The 19,146-nt window shown below is 39.5% G+C and overlaps 1 protein-coding gene across 13 annotated transcripts in view; it reads right to left on the bottom strand.

Moving 5' to 3' along the window:
• The window catches only part of dmd (dystrophin), a 728,682-nt gene that overhangs the window by 261,486 nt on the left and 448,050 nt on the right, over positions 1 to 19,146 (bottom strand). For all 13 annotated transcript variants that reach the window (XM_088646795.1, XM_088646880.1, XM_088646889.1 and 10 more), the window contains one exon: positions 3,774 to 3,949. In XM_088646795.1, the coding sequence (XP_088502921.1) occupies positions 3,774 to 3,949 (176 nt within the window). The remainder of the gene's footprint in view (positions 1 to 3,773; positions 3,950 to 19,146) is intronic.

Raw genomic sequence — 19,146 nt, forward strand, 5'->3', positions numbered from 1 at the left:
ATGCAGGATCGGGGATGAAAACAGGGGGGCATGTCCATTCGGTGCTGGTGATCTGGGGAGGTGTGGCCGAGGCAAACAGTCCAGTATAATTCCAAAGGGAGAATCCAAAACGAAAGCAAAAGGTCCAAGGCTGAGAAATCCGTCCAAACAGGAGATTAAAATCAGGTGCCGGGTCGGGACCGGCGGGGGGAACAAGGACAGGAGCAGGAAGCTAAAAACATGACGGAGCCAGGCGCAACCAGGTCTCAGGCTCGCACGATGCGGAAATCAGATGCAGAGCCACGAGTAAGGTGAGCGCCTGGCTTATAAAGGCGAACTGAACCGGGGAGAAACAAGGAACAGGTGGCGGGAGTGATGCAAATGAGGAAGGGCTGGAGAGCCCTTAAGAGGCGGGGTTTGCGATCGTGACAATATTATTTATAGAGGTAATTCTTCAGGGCAATATTTCACAGCAAAAATAAAGGCACTATAATGTACACAACATGGTTTGGGGCCCTAAACAAATGCTGTTTGCTTGAGGTAGTAATTTTCATCACAGCTTCACTCCAGTGCTGTACAGTAGGTCAATATCTACCTAAAAAGGAGATACCTTCTTGATATTCATATTGCATGTTTACAGGATATATAGATTACAAACAATATAAAATATAGAATATATTTGTGACTGGATACCCACACTCACATGGGGTCACACACGAAGTTCTTTTAAAGAAAATCTTGGTGTTGCATGCCTTCAAAACCGACCGTAAGGGTAATGGTTCAGAATTACTTAAATCATGGATAGCTTAAATCCATGCAACATACAACATCTTTTTACTCAAAAAGAGTTTTCATAAAGTCTCTATAAGCAATACTTGCTTTGAATTTATCCAAACAGCATATGTTTCATTTTGTTGTCTATTAAAAAAAACATGTTTAAAGAAATATGATTAACCTCAACAGCTGTCAATAATCTAAAGGTTACCCATTACCAATTTATTCTCATTTTATCTTTCTGATGTACTCAGTAGGTTGATATTTGATATTTTAATTCAGAGATCAGGTCCCAGTCTTCATTCATCATTATGACATTAATGATGCCCATGACAGACCAATACATACAAAATCAAATCTGTGGCCTTCCTTCCTCATCAAAATATAAAATTCCACTTTGAAACACAAGATATGACAGCTCACAAATCAGATTTAAGCACATCAATTACATTTTTTTTTTTTTTTTTTTTAAAGTAGGAGAACACTAAGATAACATAAAACAAATCAAATTGAACAATGTTTGGGATTGAGGTAATCACTAGGGAACAAAATCTTGTTCCTGTGGACTTTAATTGTGTTTAGAATTGTGCAGTAGCTTGATTTTGTGATCAGATTACAAGCATTACTAGGGGTCTAAAAAGTAGATAAAAATAGCCTTACAGCAGTAATGAAAAGGGTGAAACGTGTTAAAAAACTTTAAAATGGCAATACATACGGCAGTGCAGCCCCTAATTACTATTTATACAAATCTGATTGACCTGTTTGACTATGATATTTTGCAGTAGTTGTGATAAGCCTTTGAAAAATAGATTTTAGACCCACGTTTGATCATGATCATGTTAATAATAAAAAGCCTTACACTTATATAGCGCTTTTCTGGACACGCCAATTAAAGCAGATACTGGGGGTTCCCTCACCATCTCAAATGTACAGCCCCACCTGATCCTGGCCACCACGGTCTTAGCTTAATTACTGAATTGAAGCCTCAATTTAACTCAAAGGTTTCTTGGTAGGCAGATTTGTATGTTTCTTTTTTCTACCGAAACAGTAATGAATTGTAGGCCACTTATAATAAGCAAAAGTTAAAAGGCAACGTCCAACATGTTCAAGAGTAGAAAACAATCAAATAGTTCAAATTAATCATATTAAGTCAGGGCTTAGAGCTTAATACGAGCAGGTGTGTAGGAATCCTAGGTCCATATTGGGATTTTGGTTTTGGAAAATCTGGACAAGATGCAATAGTGCCACCGACTGGCACACCAACACCAGTTAGAGCAGCAACCTTCTTTTTTCTGGGAGCCTCCCATCCCAGGGCTGGCAACACCCAGATTTGGTTAGCTTCTGACATTTAACAAGCTGGTAACGCTAAATCTAAAGTGTGTCATTACATTACTATGATCAGGTACTGCAATTGCACCATAAAAATAAAATTGTCAATATCTGGTCTAATAGCAAGGTTAAGTTTATTGCAGTACTTCAGCACTGTGTGCTTAAGATTACTTCTATCAGCTTTTACGTGTAAAGCAAATGCTTTAAAAGGACATCTTTTTGTGGCTGAAAATCCTATTTTAGAAACAGCTAAATAAATACACCAGCCATTTTGAAGAAGGTGGATCATTTAACATTAACGGACGCACTTAAGTGAGATCTTTCATTATGTTGGATGACACAATAAGGCAGGAGGGAGGATGCCAGCACTATTGCCTCAGTAAGCCTGCTCAGATTCTACTGCTGGATGAAGGTTCCTGAACATGACTTTATTCTCCAAAATGAACATGGTTTCATTTCTACATGAAGAGCTCTTTAAACCTTTTCCTTTTTAAATCCATATAATTTCTACGCCACTGAAATTACTAAGCCACTGGCAATGACATCTGACAGCAGACAAGCTGAAAATTAAACATGAAGCTTCTGAAAACATCTCTTGACAGTCTGCCTGATACCTCATCTACACACTGTGCCTTTTGGAGGGAGCTGTCTTTGGCCCAAACAATCTCAATGTGTCATTTTATTCATTTGCACTGAGAAAACGTCATGGGAGGAGGAAATGTCAAAATGCCTAATAAAAACAGGTCTGTGAAAAAATAACCTTCAGCTCTCTACTGCACTTACAAGATGTGATTAGATACACTGTACTGTACACACCATACAGTGGATATCGCTTAATTACAGTATTTGTTTAAAAAAAAGGGCGGAGTGGTGGCTCTGTGGCTCAGGACCTGCGCCTGTGACTGGAAGGTTGCTGGTTCTAATCCCACTCCTGGCAGAGGAATCCTACTCTGTTGGGCCCCTGAGCAAGGCCCTTAACCCCAACTGCTCCAGGGGCGCTGTATAAATGGCTGACCCTGCGCTCTGACCCCCAGCTTCTCTCCCTGTCTGTGTATCTGTGTGTGTCTCATGGAGAGCAAGCTGGGGTATGCAAAAAGATAATTCCTAATGCAAGAAATAGTAAAGGGCTAATAAAGTGATGTTGTTTTGTTAAATTTACTACACAAGTGTTTAACAAGCAGGTTTGAGGAACCATTGTTCCTTTTCCCAGGAAGATTGTAAGGTGTTGTGGAATTCCCTCTAGGAGATAATAACATAAAGTTTCACCAGTTTGCACAGTGATATCTGATGGAAAAAGTAAGAGGTGTACTCCAAAAACTAGATAGTTAAGGCAAGTAGCTGTAAAACTGCTTTTAATTAAAACCATAATGGTCCGATTCAGATATTGTTATGAATATACTGCAACAATCGGCATGTGTACATTTAAATGCTTTTCCAGAAATTATATCTGCAACTACAGGATATTTTGAACTGCTGTGCAGTGTCAAAATTACATACACACGCAGATTCGTTCATGGTTTCTAACAGTGACAATGTTTATTTATTTTGTATTAAATTAAACATTTAATTGCCTTTGTCTTTCAGGTCAGGAAAAATACAGGGAATGCCTACTGTTATGAGGATAACTAACGATGGGCCATCCTGTAAATCCTGTCTAAGAGAACGTGGGAATTTTTTCCTGTTACTCCTACCTCCTCCTCCTCTCGGCCACCTGCCGGCAGACCTCCTCCCAGCGCACGTTGACCCCCGTCAGTCTCTCCTTGAAAAGGATGGCGTCTTCCGATGTCGACTGCTGGGCGATCTCCTCCCCGGTGGCATTCAGTGATGAGACCAGAGCCTGCTGGTGCCTGATGCCATTCTGGAGCTCCTGCAGGACAGTGGCATACAAGTACTGTAAGTCACAGTGCGGATGGCTAATGAGAGGAAGTGTTATGGGTAATGAGATTTTGTAACCTGTGTCGTGTATTATACTGCTCCTGGACTACACCAGATCTAGATACGGGGAATGACACCTATTGAAGCACCCCCTGGAGACTTTCTATTTTAATGCCAAAGCATAATGACCAGGGCCACCGTGTTGTAGGAAATACAGCCTTTCGAATGATGAGTTAAAGTGAGGTCCTGATTGCTTGGTCATTAAAGATCCTGTGGCACTAGCTGCAAGTGTTACCTACAGTAGTGTACTGGCTGAATTCCACTTTGGGGTGCATAGCCTGACCTTAATTTATTTTCACTTCTCCACCTGACCTGCTGTTTAGTGGGATTGCATAATGCCAGCCGTGCATCACTCAGTTGGGTGCTGCAGTGCTGTGAAGCAGCAGACGCTGCTGTCCAGAGAAAGCACCCAGGGTTCAGGACAGGTACAGACAAAATTGCATTAACATAACACACAGAAATCCCTCTGTAACACGCTATACCGATCAGACAAATCAAAAGGTTCATATTTTTAAGTAAACTAGTTGGCCACACATTGTAAAGCCATGGAAACTCTCTCAATGTCCAACTGAATCCTCTCCTGTATTTAAAATGTAGCCAAGATTGAAAGGCAAAACTAACAGGGTCAGCACACATTTTCCACATGACTACTCAGACAGCAGTTTAGGAGCTATCAGGAGGCTGTGCAGTAATGATAGTGGTAGCCTGGCTAAACGTACCAGCACAGGGCCCTGCCTTCAAAGTGACACAGATCTCAACTACATGCTGAACAACATGGGGCAAGCTTTCTGAGTGATAATGGATCACTTTTCAAGCCAACTGGAAACTGCAAAAGCATATCTGCTGCAGTGCAGCTATACTGTACATACAAAATAATACTTAGAGTATGCACTCATTGTTTAATGTGACTATGTTTCACATACAGTAAGTTAAATATATAAACACTGCATTGAAACACCTTGATAGACTGTTGCTAAAAAAGGATATAGACAGTCCATGTGTTTAACATCTTCTACAAATGTATTCCTATTTGATCTGCTGCACCTACCATTTCATTTTTCTTAATTATTAGGCATTTTCATCTCTCTTCTGCCTTTGAGCACTTATTGAATGTGATAGGTTAACACATGTGCCTTAATGCAGATGAGGTTCTACAGTGCACTCTAGGCCTGGCCTATACCCAAAATTAGTTGAGGAGACATTCTCTGTAAATTCCACTAATCCTCCATTACTTCAGGCCTATGCACATCATATCACTGGCAAGGATCAGGGTTGTAGCTCCCAGAGAAAACAAGCCAGAAATTAATTAATTTCCCTAGAGTTAAACCCTTTTAATCCAGGTAAGGGACTGTGTACTGGCAGCTTCAGCACAAAGCTGTCAAAGGATTCTTAGGTATTTTGCCAGCCTGTGGCAGCATGCTATTTTATTTATAGAAAATGTCATTACGCATTATCAAAAAGAATGCAATAAGGTCTTTTCCATAATAATTAACAGAACTAATTGGATAGACTAATTGAAAAAAATGCTGTTTGATAAATCTCACTATATCACTGCTGCACACAAGGTTATTTTAAATATACAGTACATACCTACTGTAGATAAATATACAGTACATACCTACTGTTGATACGAAGTCATATCTAAAGCTAAAGGGAACATGCCTCTTGTTTGCTGTAGTAGTGCATCTGTGTATTATGAGTTCTTCTTTAACAAAAGTTTGGCCTTCAGATTTATATCAAAAAGTAAGAACCAGGTAATCCATTATTGGACCCCCTGCTGTATACATTCCATTTAAAAGACAAAACATATAGTACCAATATTAACTTCAGCCTTTTTTTCTTTTGTTACAATTATTTGGAATATCATGTTTTGGTATTGTTTTTTTAATTCTTCTTCATACACTTTGACATAACTTATTATCTCCCAAAACTGTCCAGTGATTTTACAGAAATGTCAGAGTCACAATCCCTTACTATGTGATCAGTGTTGAGGGAATTAACTAAAAGTTTTCACTAAAGGTTTGTAGTATATTTTGTTGGGTATGTATTTCTGTAACTGTATTTTACTAATTCTGTCTCAGGATGTCTTGTCTCAAAAGATAATAAAGCCACATTGTATCTTTATGCATAGCTGGCACAGCTATCAGGGATAATGACCTCTCCTGTAACTAATGGTCTATTCAACAGAAGGGGCTGCTTGTCACGCAAGCCAGCAGTAAAGAAAATATATGTACTGGTCAGCTTTCTAGAATGACCATACAGTATATAGCCACAATGCAAGCAGAGATTCATGTGGGAGTGCATCTTGTATCATTTGTTTCACTGGATAAAAGAGCACTGTAAGTGTTATCTTTTGAGTCTTGTGTACAAGCGCAAGACTCCCATATGCATATGAAATAAAGACGACTTTCAGCCAATGCCCTTTGTTTGGCACAACAGTGTCAATTGTTTCTCTGAGGATCCTGTCTACCAGTCTTGGATAACCAAGGGGAATTATACTATCCATTAAAAGAAAATTCATAAACAGCAGCTGCTGTGCGTTTTGGTAATGAAGCCCATAGCAATTGTACTGCTGTATTTCTGTCAACAACATGGACATCACAACCAACAATGTGCAGTTCTTTTTCACGAACCAGAGCCTGACACTGGTGAGATCTCTGCAGATCTTAAGATAAGATCTTTGACAAAGTGAGAGGCAGACTAGCTGTTCACATTAACATATGTCTCTGGATTTTGCTTGTCTTGAATGTCTTACTCTCAAAACAGGCATTTATGTATTTCGGTATGGGATAATATGTCAGTGCTAGAGAGTTAATATTAATAAAATAGCCAATTCTCCTAATTCCTGTTATTACTATGCTCAAGAGTCAGATGAGAACATTGAGTATAATAATTAAGAAGACAAAAGCCTCCTGTAATATCCTTTGAAATATTCTGCCTGTCTCCTTTCTTATCATTACTAAAAATAAAATTTACCATTATTATCACTGACAGCATGTGAATAAAATAATTACTTTCAAGTATGAATAATTCAAGGTTTTACTTGAAATCAGTTTTATTGATATGGCTAAAAAAGCATGCTGTATGTGAAACCAATAATCTGAATTACAATGTTTTGGATGTTTTTACTAATTAAATACTCTTAACGGCAAATTTATACAATTCAAATTACAAAGTCTGTGAGGAATATATAGAGAGTGATACTTAAACACAGCTTTCTTACATGTTGAGTTTTAGACATACAGTATCCGAAAAAAAAAACGTTCACAACTGTATGGGTAATATTTGGGCTCTGTATCCCATATTATTTTATCTGTGTAGAAAAAATAACACAGAATTACGTTGAAAAGACAGGATTATCAGACACTTCTTGAGGTCAAGTGTCAAGCCCTTCCTCCCACGTAGTTACTGTTCATGGTTTCACTTTGCAAGACTATAAAATGGGTTATTAGGTTTATACATGACGTCAGAGACCATTAATGTTTTACATTTTACACCTCCATGGCAAATTGTTACCCAATTTTTTTGTTTAATAAACATTTCCCTTCTCATTTCTTGGCAATATAACTAGTGGATCTGATAGACAAGGTTTCTTGGTCAGCATGAATAGGATTCAATCCAGCACCCCTTCAACACAGGACTAGGGCACAAGTGTTCACAATGGAAGCAACTACACCTGTGCTCAGTAGGGAAAATTGTAGTATTCTCTCTGAAAAAAAAAACATCATCCCCTAGAAGGGCTCTAGGAAGTTTGGGTCTATGTACATCTTGCACTAGTAGCATATTTGTTCATTGCTGCACTTTGGAAACACTGCAAGCAGCGACGAGTGAATTCAGACAGACTGAGTCATACAGTATAATTGTCATATTATACTCAGTGTAAATTCAGACTATGACTTAAACTTGAAAATGCAGATCTCGTACAGAAATACTGAACAAACAGAAGTGACGTTACCAAATCACATGAAACTCCATCATTAGCATAACTATAAATCAGTATTCTTTCAATAGCCCAGATGGTTTTTTTTTGCTCTGCAGATATCTTACTGTATCTTTTGTACTTGTGATTCTCCAGTGTGGCTACCATTAAGCATTGCTCTAAAAACTTTAAAGACTAGTAATGCACATGGTTATGCACATTAGCATTAGGCATTTCCACAGTTTAACTAGTTCAAATTTGATTAAACACTGTTTAATCAGGTGGTGTTAACCTCAGTGCAAAACCCTTATTGACTTCAGCTATACACATCTTAAAAAGATAAAAAAATGTTTTAAAGAAGCACCTTTACTGCTTTTTTGCTACCCTATTGCATGTTTTTTCTGCCTGATTTCATGTCGTAGTTTTCCCTTCTTTCACAAAATAAGTAGTTTAGCAAGAACAGTCTCTGAAATGATCTGTCTAGGCCCGGAGCAAGTTGAATTCCATTAGTTATCTTTCAGTTAGAGGGATCATGCTGAGCAGTAGACGAGTAAGTTATGAATTGATCAGTACACATGAAAACATCTGCCACCAGAACACTTCCCAATGCTGGCAAGGGGAGCACATCTGAGAAGCAAGGGGTGCAAGTTGGGACCACACCCCAAGTGGGACGGGTCAAAAGTCGATTGCATATAAAGACGAACATGCCGAGACAAGAGGGTGAAAGACTGAACACAAACTCTAAGACTGAGCAAGGAGTTGACAGGAGCCTGGTCTTAAACACCCTGTCTCTCATGAGACAGGTGTAGAGGTTAACTGCACACAGGTGGAATGGATGCCCTGCCAGAGCTCGTAGTCACAACAACGACGTGGCTGACAGGTGGAGGCGAGGCCCCGCCAATCGCCGTGGTAACTCTAGTGCGTCTTCCAGCACTTCAGCGGGAGTGGGTGTGACGCACATACACTATCTTGAAAGTTTTGTAGCAGCAGGATGTTGGTTACCTTCCGATGAAGGTAAATCCTTATCCTGAATATTTCCCTAAATGATGTCTGAACCAAAATTTGTAGATTTTAGTACAAAGTACAAAACACAAATCATACTGTAATTTATATTCCCGTTTAAAATGCAGATGTAAGATTATCATGAGTCTTTAAGAGGAAGTTTAACCCGAACCCAATCTTCAATTTTAACCAAAAACAAATATGCTGAACATAGCACAATGCTGAAATATATTTGAAGCAGATTTTTTTTGATAATTTCATTAAAATTAATGTACAGTACTGTATGTGATTAGTTTTAAGAACTAATGTTTTATTTCATGATATTGTGATATAGGATTCAAGCAAATCTCAAAAGTTTTAAGATTGATAGGTGCAGACTTTTTCCAATGGGAAACCTTTATACTGTACTATTTATTTTTCCAACTGAACCCTACCACAAAATTTGTAGCTACTGTAAGTACAAAACACCACTCGTACAGTATGTTTATACTCCCATTCATTAGCCCATGATAAACAGGAAGTTTAAACCTTAATCCAGTTTCATTTTAACCTACCAAATATGACTGAATTATATATAATTACAGTTTGTAAAACTGAACAACATTTGAAAAAGTAATTTCTTGAATATTTGGTGCCCGTTTGTTAAGTACATTTTTTACATTCCTTTGAAGAATTTACTTCACTGATCACTTCATTGATCTTTGATCAATGTTTCAACCAATTTCTAAAAGCAGAACATCTATGGTTAAAAAACGAGAAGTAAAGTTCACAATGTCAGATGCAAAACAAGCGTATTGCTTTTGCTGACTCATTTTTGATAAGTGGTTATATTTTGGCACTGTGCTTTATATTACATTTACAACATGCAGAAAAAAACAAAACAAATCAACTCTGGTGAATCTTTTATTTATTTGACAAATGTAACTTCAGAAATATCACAATACACATTCATCCATGATCTGAATAATGCCTAGTCCTTTTAAGCCTAAACCACCTGAAGCACATCTTGAAAGTGTAAGGCACAACAGGACAGCGGTCCACAGGGCACGTTTAGGTATAACAGCCACAGAAGTCTCAAGAAGTAAAATCAGACTCATCAATAACTCGAATGTAGTCACAGGTGTTCCAGTTGCCTGAGGATGAACCACAGCTGTGAGGGCTCTTTAAAAGCACACTGACCAGCCCCAGAAGGAATGGGCAGGGCAGCCCCAGAAGGGGAAGACCTTTCACCGGCAGTCCCGGAGGGGATCGTACCAGCGTAAGCCCATCATTTTTCTTCTTTTTCTTTTCGCCTGTCCCATCCTGTGTCTCTTCCGGGTTAGGCTGACCTTTTCCACACATGAAGGTATTATTTTGTTTTGGCCTTGCACTCCCTGGTTTCCCAGAACGGACCCCATTAAATAGGGTCAGTCCAGTCTGGTCACCGCTGTGCTAAGCAGTTCGTCTTTTTTCCCAGGCTGGACCCCTTTACATACAGTAGGGCAAGTCCAACCTGGTTGTCGCGATGGCACGTTTCTTTTTGCTTTTTGTTTTGTTTTGTGTTGTGTTATTTTCGGTGCTTGCTAACCTCACACCGGTGCTTCTGTCCCTCAGTTAGGCGTTGACTTTTTACCGGTGTTTGCCGCGGCTCCTCCCACTCCCACAATGTTACAATCTCTATTATAATTAGACCCAAGAACAATCCTGCCATAATCTGTGCAAATGAATGGCTCTTCTGTTCAAAACCAAACTCTAATACACAGGTCTCCGTCTCCACCAAAACTTAGTGAGCTGGTTATTGACAGGAAGTTGTATTACTCATCTAACACTTTAATTTCGAACTCGAACTTGAACTTTATTGCCATATGTAACCGGTACATGTACTGGCACAATGGAGTTATTGAAGAATCTAGTGGTCAGTGTCCGTATGCTCTTATATCTCTTGCATGAGGGCAGTGGGGTGAAGAGCTCATGCCCGGGGTGGTGACTGTCTTCTGTGATGGCTAGAATTCTACTACAGCAGCGGTCCTCATAGAGCTGTTTAATCTCGGTGAGACCACAGCCGCTGACCTTCTGGGCCACATTCACCATTCTCTGCAGTGCCCTTCTTTCTCAAGAAGAGGTGTTGCCATACCACACGGTGATCCCGTTGGTGAGGACGCTCTCGATGGTGCAGCGGTAGAAGTTCACCAACACAGGTACTGGCATCCCCCATCACTTGAGACACCTCAAGAAATAAAGGCGCTGCTGATCCTTCTTCATGATAGAGTCAGTGTTCACAGTCCAGGTTAGATCTTTAGAAATGTGAATTCCCAAAAACCTAAAGCTGGTGACTGTTTCCACTTCCGTTCCATCAATACTGAGTGGGCTGTGAGTGTGTGGCCTGTGTCTCTGAAAGTCCACTATTAGCTATTTCGTTTTATTTACATTCAAGTCGAGGTTATTGCTATGACACCACCTAAGCAGCTGCACGACTTCCTCTCTGTAAGTGGACTCATCATCGCTGATCAGTCCTATTATAGTAGTGTCATCCGCAAACTTTCAAAGCATAACTGAGAATTAGTACTTTGTCACTGGCAAAAAAACAATGGAAGGCTGTACTATTAAGTTAAAACAAATTTTGTTTTGCAAGTGGCAAATGTTAAACAAGTGTAAGATGTCTTTTAATATACCTGTGTCGTGCCCGAGTGGACACCGGTGATCGGTCCCACATACACACACAGGACAGCACTCCTCCAGGTGCTGTTCGGACATGCTCAGGCAGATTTTCACAGCGGGCAACTAATTAATGTATTATTATTTCATTATTACTTCCATTTTCCTTAAATACTTCCCTCGCCCTTCACTCAGGGCTCTGTCATTAGCTGAGCTGCTGTGGATTTGCTACCACATGTTTTTTTCTACAGTTATCGTCTCCTCATTTGCTTGCTTGTTTCAGCGCTCCTCCTGTTCCCAGTCACTACCGCTTTTCAGCCCTGAGTATTGGGTTTATTTTGCTTTTCTATGTTTTGATTTTTAAGGCACTTGTTAGTTGCAGTACTTTCTTCCTTACTGCTTCCATACATAACCTAAAACCAAGCTTTATATACATTCTGGATGTAAATCGGGAGAAAGGTTGGCCTTGTACCTGGGCTGGACATTGCCAAACTTTTGCTCAGCCCATTGCTTCATCTAAAGACTCCACCCTTCCCCTCCAGGGATGGGGCTTTGGGATTATGCAGAGGAGGCAAGACTTCATTTACAGAAGCCAGTTCAAACAGCAAAAAGGTGACTTTGTCCCCAGAGTGGAGTATGTGCTGTACATTATTCATCAGTCACTTCAAGGAGGGAGCAGGTGCAGCAGCAGAATGGGACAGGTGTTTTGTTCTGGCAGAATGTTTCAGTGCCAACCTACTTTTAACACCACATATGGTTGAAAGAGTCTCTCTAAGGCCGGGCCGTCGGAAACTTGTTCCTGACGCAATGGCAGTATGGGTTGAATCTGCCCCGGCTCTTCCCTGTAACTCTATACATTGTAGCGCTTTCAAGTTTACGCAGGGCAAAGGACAAGTGGAGACGAGATAGGAAAACAAGCAACTGTGTTAACTCCCCTTTTACGACAACACCAACCACAGGATTAACAAACACACAAGGGGACCAACAGAACAGGTACACAGAATTAGGGTGGTAACTCGTTAGAAGAAAACTACACACTTACTAAGCTACACATGTCACTTAAACTAACGTAAATCTATTTACATCAGCAGGGTCAGTTGCTGGTTATCGTGTGGACCCTCAGCCTCCCCCCGGCTACAACTCCCAGCCTGCTTTGTGGTACCCCGAGTACCTAGGTGTGCTTCTGCCTAGGTGTGCTTCCTCCTCACCACCATGCGAGGGCGCTACAATATTTTCACTGGAAGTCTCCATGATGAAACTCGTTTATTTATGTAGTCATGTAGGCCAGTAACAGTGTTTTATGGGCAACCGCCTGTGTGACAGCGTCACTGTTGTAACTGAGGCTGGGACCATGCACTTGGAAACTTGGCTCAACAGAAGAAAATGGCACAAAGCTATGAAAGCTGCAATTGATGGTAAACTATTTTGGCTCTAAGTCATTTTCCTTCAGATATCATGCCAAGCTGACAGCTTGGGCAGCTGAAAATAAACTACCCTCCCACCACACAAATGCAAAATGGGTTATTTATTTAGCATAAATGTCTTATTCCACCAGAAGTTAAGCAGGGTCTGTTCAGTACCCTGCAGAGAAAAAAAAAAGATTCCAATTTCTTCATTTCTACACTGTGGCTTTTTGATTTTAGTGTTATGATTTTTAATTGGTGTGCTGTTTAAAAAGATGTGAATTTGTTTATAAATTAAAACTGAAAGCTGAAAGAAACAAACTTTTAAAACTAACATGACGGCTGGCACAATGTACTTAAGTTGTCAAGTCACTCTATGAAGAAAACAAGCCATATTCCAGCTGCACGTTGGAATCCATTATTGTGACCTTGGAAATCATGAAGTGGAAGACACAAACTTTGTGAAAAGTTGGTGCGTTAGTGACATACAGTAGACACTTACATAAGAAATGCTGAATGTTGGTTTTGAAGTGTTAACTTTAAAGCCAGTAGTACTGATAGACCAAAAGTGACTTAATTTACGTGAGCAATAGACCACAGTCTGAGGAGCCCTTAGACGTGGCGCAGTGGTTAACATTGCTGCCTCGCGGTGCTGGGGCCCTGGGTTCTGTTATGGACCTGGGGTGCTGTCTGTGTGGAGCTTGTATGTTCTCCCCGTGTGCATCTGGCTTTCCTCTAGGTGCTCTGGTTTCTTCCAGCAGCCCAAAGACATACCGGTAGGTTACTTGGCTTCTGGGAAAACTGGCCCTGGTGTGAGAGAAGTGCATGTCTGCGTTAGTGTCTTTCTGTCTTCCCCCCGTCCTGGACGCAACCCTGCCTTGTGCCTACACCTAACTGGAGAGGGTCCAGCTTCCCGGTGACCCTGAATAGACAGAACTGGTTAGAAAGTGGATGGCTGGATTTAAAGATCAATAACCTTTCTTAGGTCTGTAATTTTGCTTTTGGATAGTCTCTTTGTGATATACAAATGTTTTAAGCAATATATTCTTACAGATATATTCAACTTCAATGCCAAATAAAGCATATAAAAATAAATGCAGGCAAAATCATGTCTGAATTTAACTGTTCCCACCTGACCGCCTTTGTCAATAAAGTAGTGACAAAATGCCATAATTCTCAGCCCCCAGATTTTTTTCTTAAACACAAACAATTTAGTATCTTCATACCCAGCCATATGAAACTTTACAGAGTCTGTACTGTATATACAGTATACTGCATATACTGTAGGTCTATCTTCCCTTGAAAAACATTCAGACTCTTCCTATGGTAACCCATTTTGTGAAATTATAAAATGCTGCATACTCGTTTGTTTAAACTTAGTGTTATTCAATTCCATCTAAGTTAAGTGACAGTAAATGTCAGCAAAAACTAAAGAGAAAGAAATAAAATATGTGGAGTCCTCAGACTGGTGAACTCGATATTTGGTGGAAGCACCTCTGGCAGCAAACACAGTCATAAGTCTCTACCATCTTTGTGCTGAAGCGCGATACGATTTTTGCCCATTCTTTTCGGCAGGTTTGCTCAAGCTCTCTTAAGAAGCTTGGGGAACTGCTTATATACAGCAGTTTTTAAGCCTTTCCACAGCTTCTAGATGGAATTCAAGTCAGGACTTTTACTGGGCCTCTCAAAGACGTTCCCATTCTTATTCTTAAACCTCTCCTGTGCAACGTTATCACTGTGCTTTAGATCGGTGTCCTGCTGAAAGGTTCATTTTCACCTCAGCTGTAGGTCTTTAGCAGGCTGATACAGATTTGCTCTGTCCATTTTCCCTTCAATGCTAACATGCTTTCCAGTCCCTGAAGAGGAGAAGAATCCACATAGTCTGATACTGGGATATGGTGGACTGCTTTTCTCCCATTTCAGCTCTATTGAACTTCATAGCTCTTTCAAAGTAGTTGTTGGCCTAACAGTGGCAGCCTTCGCCAGTTTCCTTCTTGTCCAGTTGCTCAATTTGTAGGAACTGCCTGATCTAGCAGTTTCGAGGTGCTGTAATACACCTCCCATTCCCTGATGATTGAGTAGAGCAGCTCACAGGGATATTTAGAGACTTCAGTCAATTTTATCTCCTTCTCCTAATCTGTACTTTTCAATTACTTTTGTCTTAGTTTTCTTGGAGATTAGTGTTTTTATTCTAAAATCAAGAGAACCACTCAGAACAAAAACAAATTAATTCAGGTTTACCACAGCACAGGTTTACCACTTACAGTATGAATTCATCACTTTTATTTTTAATATCTACTTATCATCTATTTGTTTGTTGCTTGTGGAGTAAGTTGTGTATAACAAAATTAATTAATTGCAATTTCCAAGTGTCATGATGTCAAGCTGTAAAGCAACAAAATTCCATGAAATAGGCAAATGATCTGGTTGTAAAGGCAATAAGGTACACTATTCCAATCTTTAAACAGGTTGAAGTCCCTGCCCTCCAGAAGGCTGCACTGCCCGAATTAAGTAGCAAATTCTAGCAGAAATAAAACTTCAACTACACAATCCAGCTCTCACCGTCTGAAGCCACACTGTAGTCAGAGCAGTGTTCTAAATCACCGCTTTGTAATACGTGTAGTTGAGACTGAATAAATATTTACTAATGACACTAGACCACTAGAGCTGAAAGCTACTTTATCTAAATGTACAGACCGGAGAAGACATACTATTCAAAGGGGTTTTCACTTTTATCTCCACCCAAGCAAGCACACAGAACCCCAGTAGCAGTCTCTTTCTCTAGAATTCCTTAAGAAGAATTTATTGAAATTCTGTCAATTCCGCCTTTTCCCTGATGGAACAGCATGCTAGGCTAAACTACTAATGTAGCATTCAGGCTCATCCATGATTCCAGATATTGCATTTGCATGACCTACACTTCATATTTCTGAATTTATCCGTAAAAAAATACAATCTCAATTTTCATTTTTTAACGGCAATAACTTGCCAAGAAACAAGAGCTGTAGGTCAGACCAAGGCCACTGGGAGCACGAAATACTGTATGATGTCCATAAACCTGCTACACAATTTAGCACCATTCAGCAGGGCTGAATCTATATGTGCTACTGTACATTTGTCAGTCACAGTCCAAAACGCCCTGGTGTCCTACAGTATTCATATTATATTCGACAACAGAGGTGAAGATATTCTACAGTCACCATCTGAAACAGTGCAGAAACAAAAAGAAAGGCAGGTTTCAAAATGTTTAGGGAGAAAAAACCCAAGATGTGGATACCTGGAAACATGCATCACACACAGCTCATAGAAATGGGAGAGTTTTTCTGTTCAGCCCATCTGTGATTCATGTCATACATACAGTATGCACCAGGGCAAGATGTGTGAACTGAGTCACAAGATGTTGTTTTCATACTTCTGAAAAAAATAATTTTGTGTATAGAAAATGTACAGTATGTTGCAACATAAAATATCACAATCTAGATTTAGTTCATTATTATTCTTAACCTAAGAATTATTATTTATCTATTTTAATCTAGTTCACTATTATTAATCTATTTTGTTATTATTTCTATGCATAAGCTACATGCTGCAGAAGCTCCATATCAGTACAAAAAACTATAGATCTGTGCAGCAAAGAAAACATGAGCAGGAATATTTCAGAAAAACAGGTTGTTCCACTCTCTGGTTTTCGTTTTTTTGGTTGCGCTGCTTTCTATTTAAGAATAAGATCCTTCGGAAGAAAAATTAGAATATCCTACAGTCCTCAGGTGCTGCTGCTCCCTTCATTGTTTAATTGATCAACTGTTTAAGCAAATGATCACTCTTTGAGCAATCCTGATTTCTCAAATTTTTTCTCCTCATTGAAATAACATCCCTTTAGAACAAACACGACACAGTGGAATGGCGAAGGAGGGGGGGGGGGGGGAGAGAATGGAAACCACAGGCGTGGGACAGGAAAGAAGCAGAGGGAAGGAAGCTGAGAGAAACAGAGGAGGAGAGAGAAGGATGAGGAGGGAGAAACACTTTTTCTTTATCTTTCCCAATGACCTCTCAAGCCTGAGAGTCGTGTCATCATTCTGTGCCAAGCACTGCACCCTACTGCTGCATACAGTTTGAAATTTCCATTAAAATCTAGGGCATCATCCTTCACTCTTATCTGCGGCAAGCTGCAGAGCAGTGTGATACCTGGAACTGCAAACAAAGTCTCACAGGACAGGAGCTCCATTTTGCTGCCTCATCTGGGCATTTAGATAACTGGAGTTTTGGTTGCATTATTGTGTACACAGGTCTGAAAAATAATTTTCGGTTGCTTGTTGCTTTTGGACTGTGTTCAAGCTACAGTCTGTACCATGTACACCAGAAGCTCCCAGTCCTCGTCCTATGGGACCCCTGTGTCCTCTGTTTTGTTTCCCTCCAACTAGGTCGCTTAATCATCAATACTAATTGGTGCCTGTAAATGATCTGCTTGCTTCTTTACATATCTTTCTGCACTCAGGCCTGGCTTTCAAAAATATCCCCACTAAAGTGTTTTATTTTTAACTCCTTCAGCATACGGGACTTTATGCAGTCTCTCCTCCACTTTCTAATTAAGAATAAGATCATTCGGAAGAAAAATCAGAATATCCTACAGTCTTCAGGTGCTGCTGCTCCCTTCTTTGAAACATTGTTTAACAGATCAACTGTTTAAACAAGTGATCCTAACCTATCAATAACAGGTGATTAATGGTGAGCTATAAGAATGACTGGATCAGGGCTGGACGGCCCTGATAGAGGTAATAAGCTCATGATAAACTGATAGAGGTACAGTAGGAATGACAAAGAATCAGACATTCCCTTAGGGAGTGAGTGTGTTTCATTTTTATTTACTTCTTACTTCACTGCGGGGAAAAACAAAATAGGTTCCATTACAGTTAATACACCTAAATGAAGGTGAATTATGAAACTCACTAATTAATATGGGTTTGATACAGTACTAATTACAAATACCCATTCAGGTTAAAAGGTTATATTGTACAACCATTCAGGTTTTAATTTAATTATAGGTCTCAAACACAAAACTGAAACCAATTACTCTGTTATTAAGAAATTAGAGCAAAAAAAAAGAGGACTCAAGGGTTTTGTCCTAGACCAGGAATTGCTGTATAACCAAAGAGGTATACACACATGAAAATTGATTTTTGCACTGGACAGATTTCATTAATCTTGAATCAATGAAAGATTCTAACACAATGATTCCTGTATAATGATTCCTGTTGATAAAGGCATAAATTAAGTGCCTATATCAACAGTATGAGAACTTAATTTATGCCTGGGGTGAAAGACAAATTTGACCTACCAATTAAATGTAAAACAGGACTTGATGGCAGCTTGTGTTCCAAATGGTTTGACTCTCTAAACAATGAAAATCGTTTCATTATCATATGAGATGGGCACAGTAGGTAGATCTATTTTTTTGTACAGTAATGTCCATCAATGATTGCAAGCACTCTCAATACTCCCCCTTTGAATGATAACACAATTTCACAGGGAAAACTGATTGTGATACTGGGATATGGTGTGATACTGATTGAAGTATTTTCAATAAAAAAACGTGCTAAGTTTAACGCAAAGAAGTATGCCTGTTAAATTCTGTAAAACACTCAAAGCACGCAGGATACAATATTGTATATGAGTACAGATAAACTAAAATCTTAATTTAAAATGCAATAGTATATGTTACGTCTAATGTTTTTAACACTTTGGCTATATGCAGGATACATATTGGAAGCCAATGTGCTAAAAGAGAGAATCATTTATTCCAAAGCACATCCATTACTAAACTAAATCAACATGGGGTGACCTATGACAGAGTGGAATGATTAATGTGGAGCTGATCTGGATTGGAGCAAGACCCAGGAGGGGTCTACAACAGGATACATTCTTATGTTGCGGCTGTGAGCTTCTGAGCCATTTCAGCAATACATCTAGAATTCGCTTGCCCTTAATTTTAAGAAAACAGCTGTATGGTTTCTTTTACCCTCTCTGCAAAGTAACGTAAAAGCAATTAATGTGGTGTGTATTACCACCTATTGGTATTATGTATGTGGTGTATATTTACAGTCTTTCCAAAATATGTCTTACAGAAATACAGTAGCTCATGACTCAGATTCATCCATTCATCCATCCATTTTC

Source organism: Lepisosteus platostomus, chromosome 2 (genome assembly GCF_059453375.1).
Source record: "Lepisosteus platostomus isolate fLepPlt1 chromosome 2, fLepPlt1.hap1, whole genome shotgun sequence".
NCBI classification, from domain to species: Eukaryota; Metazoa; Chordata; class Actinopteri; order Semionotiformes; family Lepisosteidae; genus Lepisosteus; species Lepisosteus platostomus.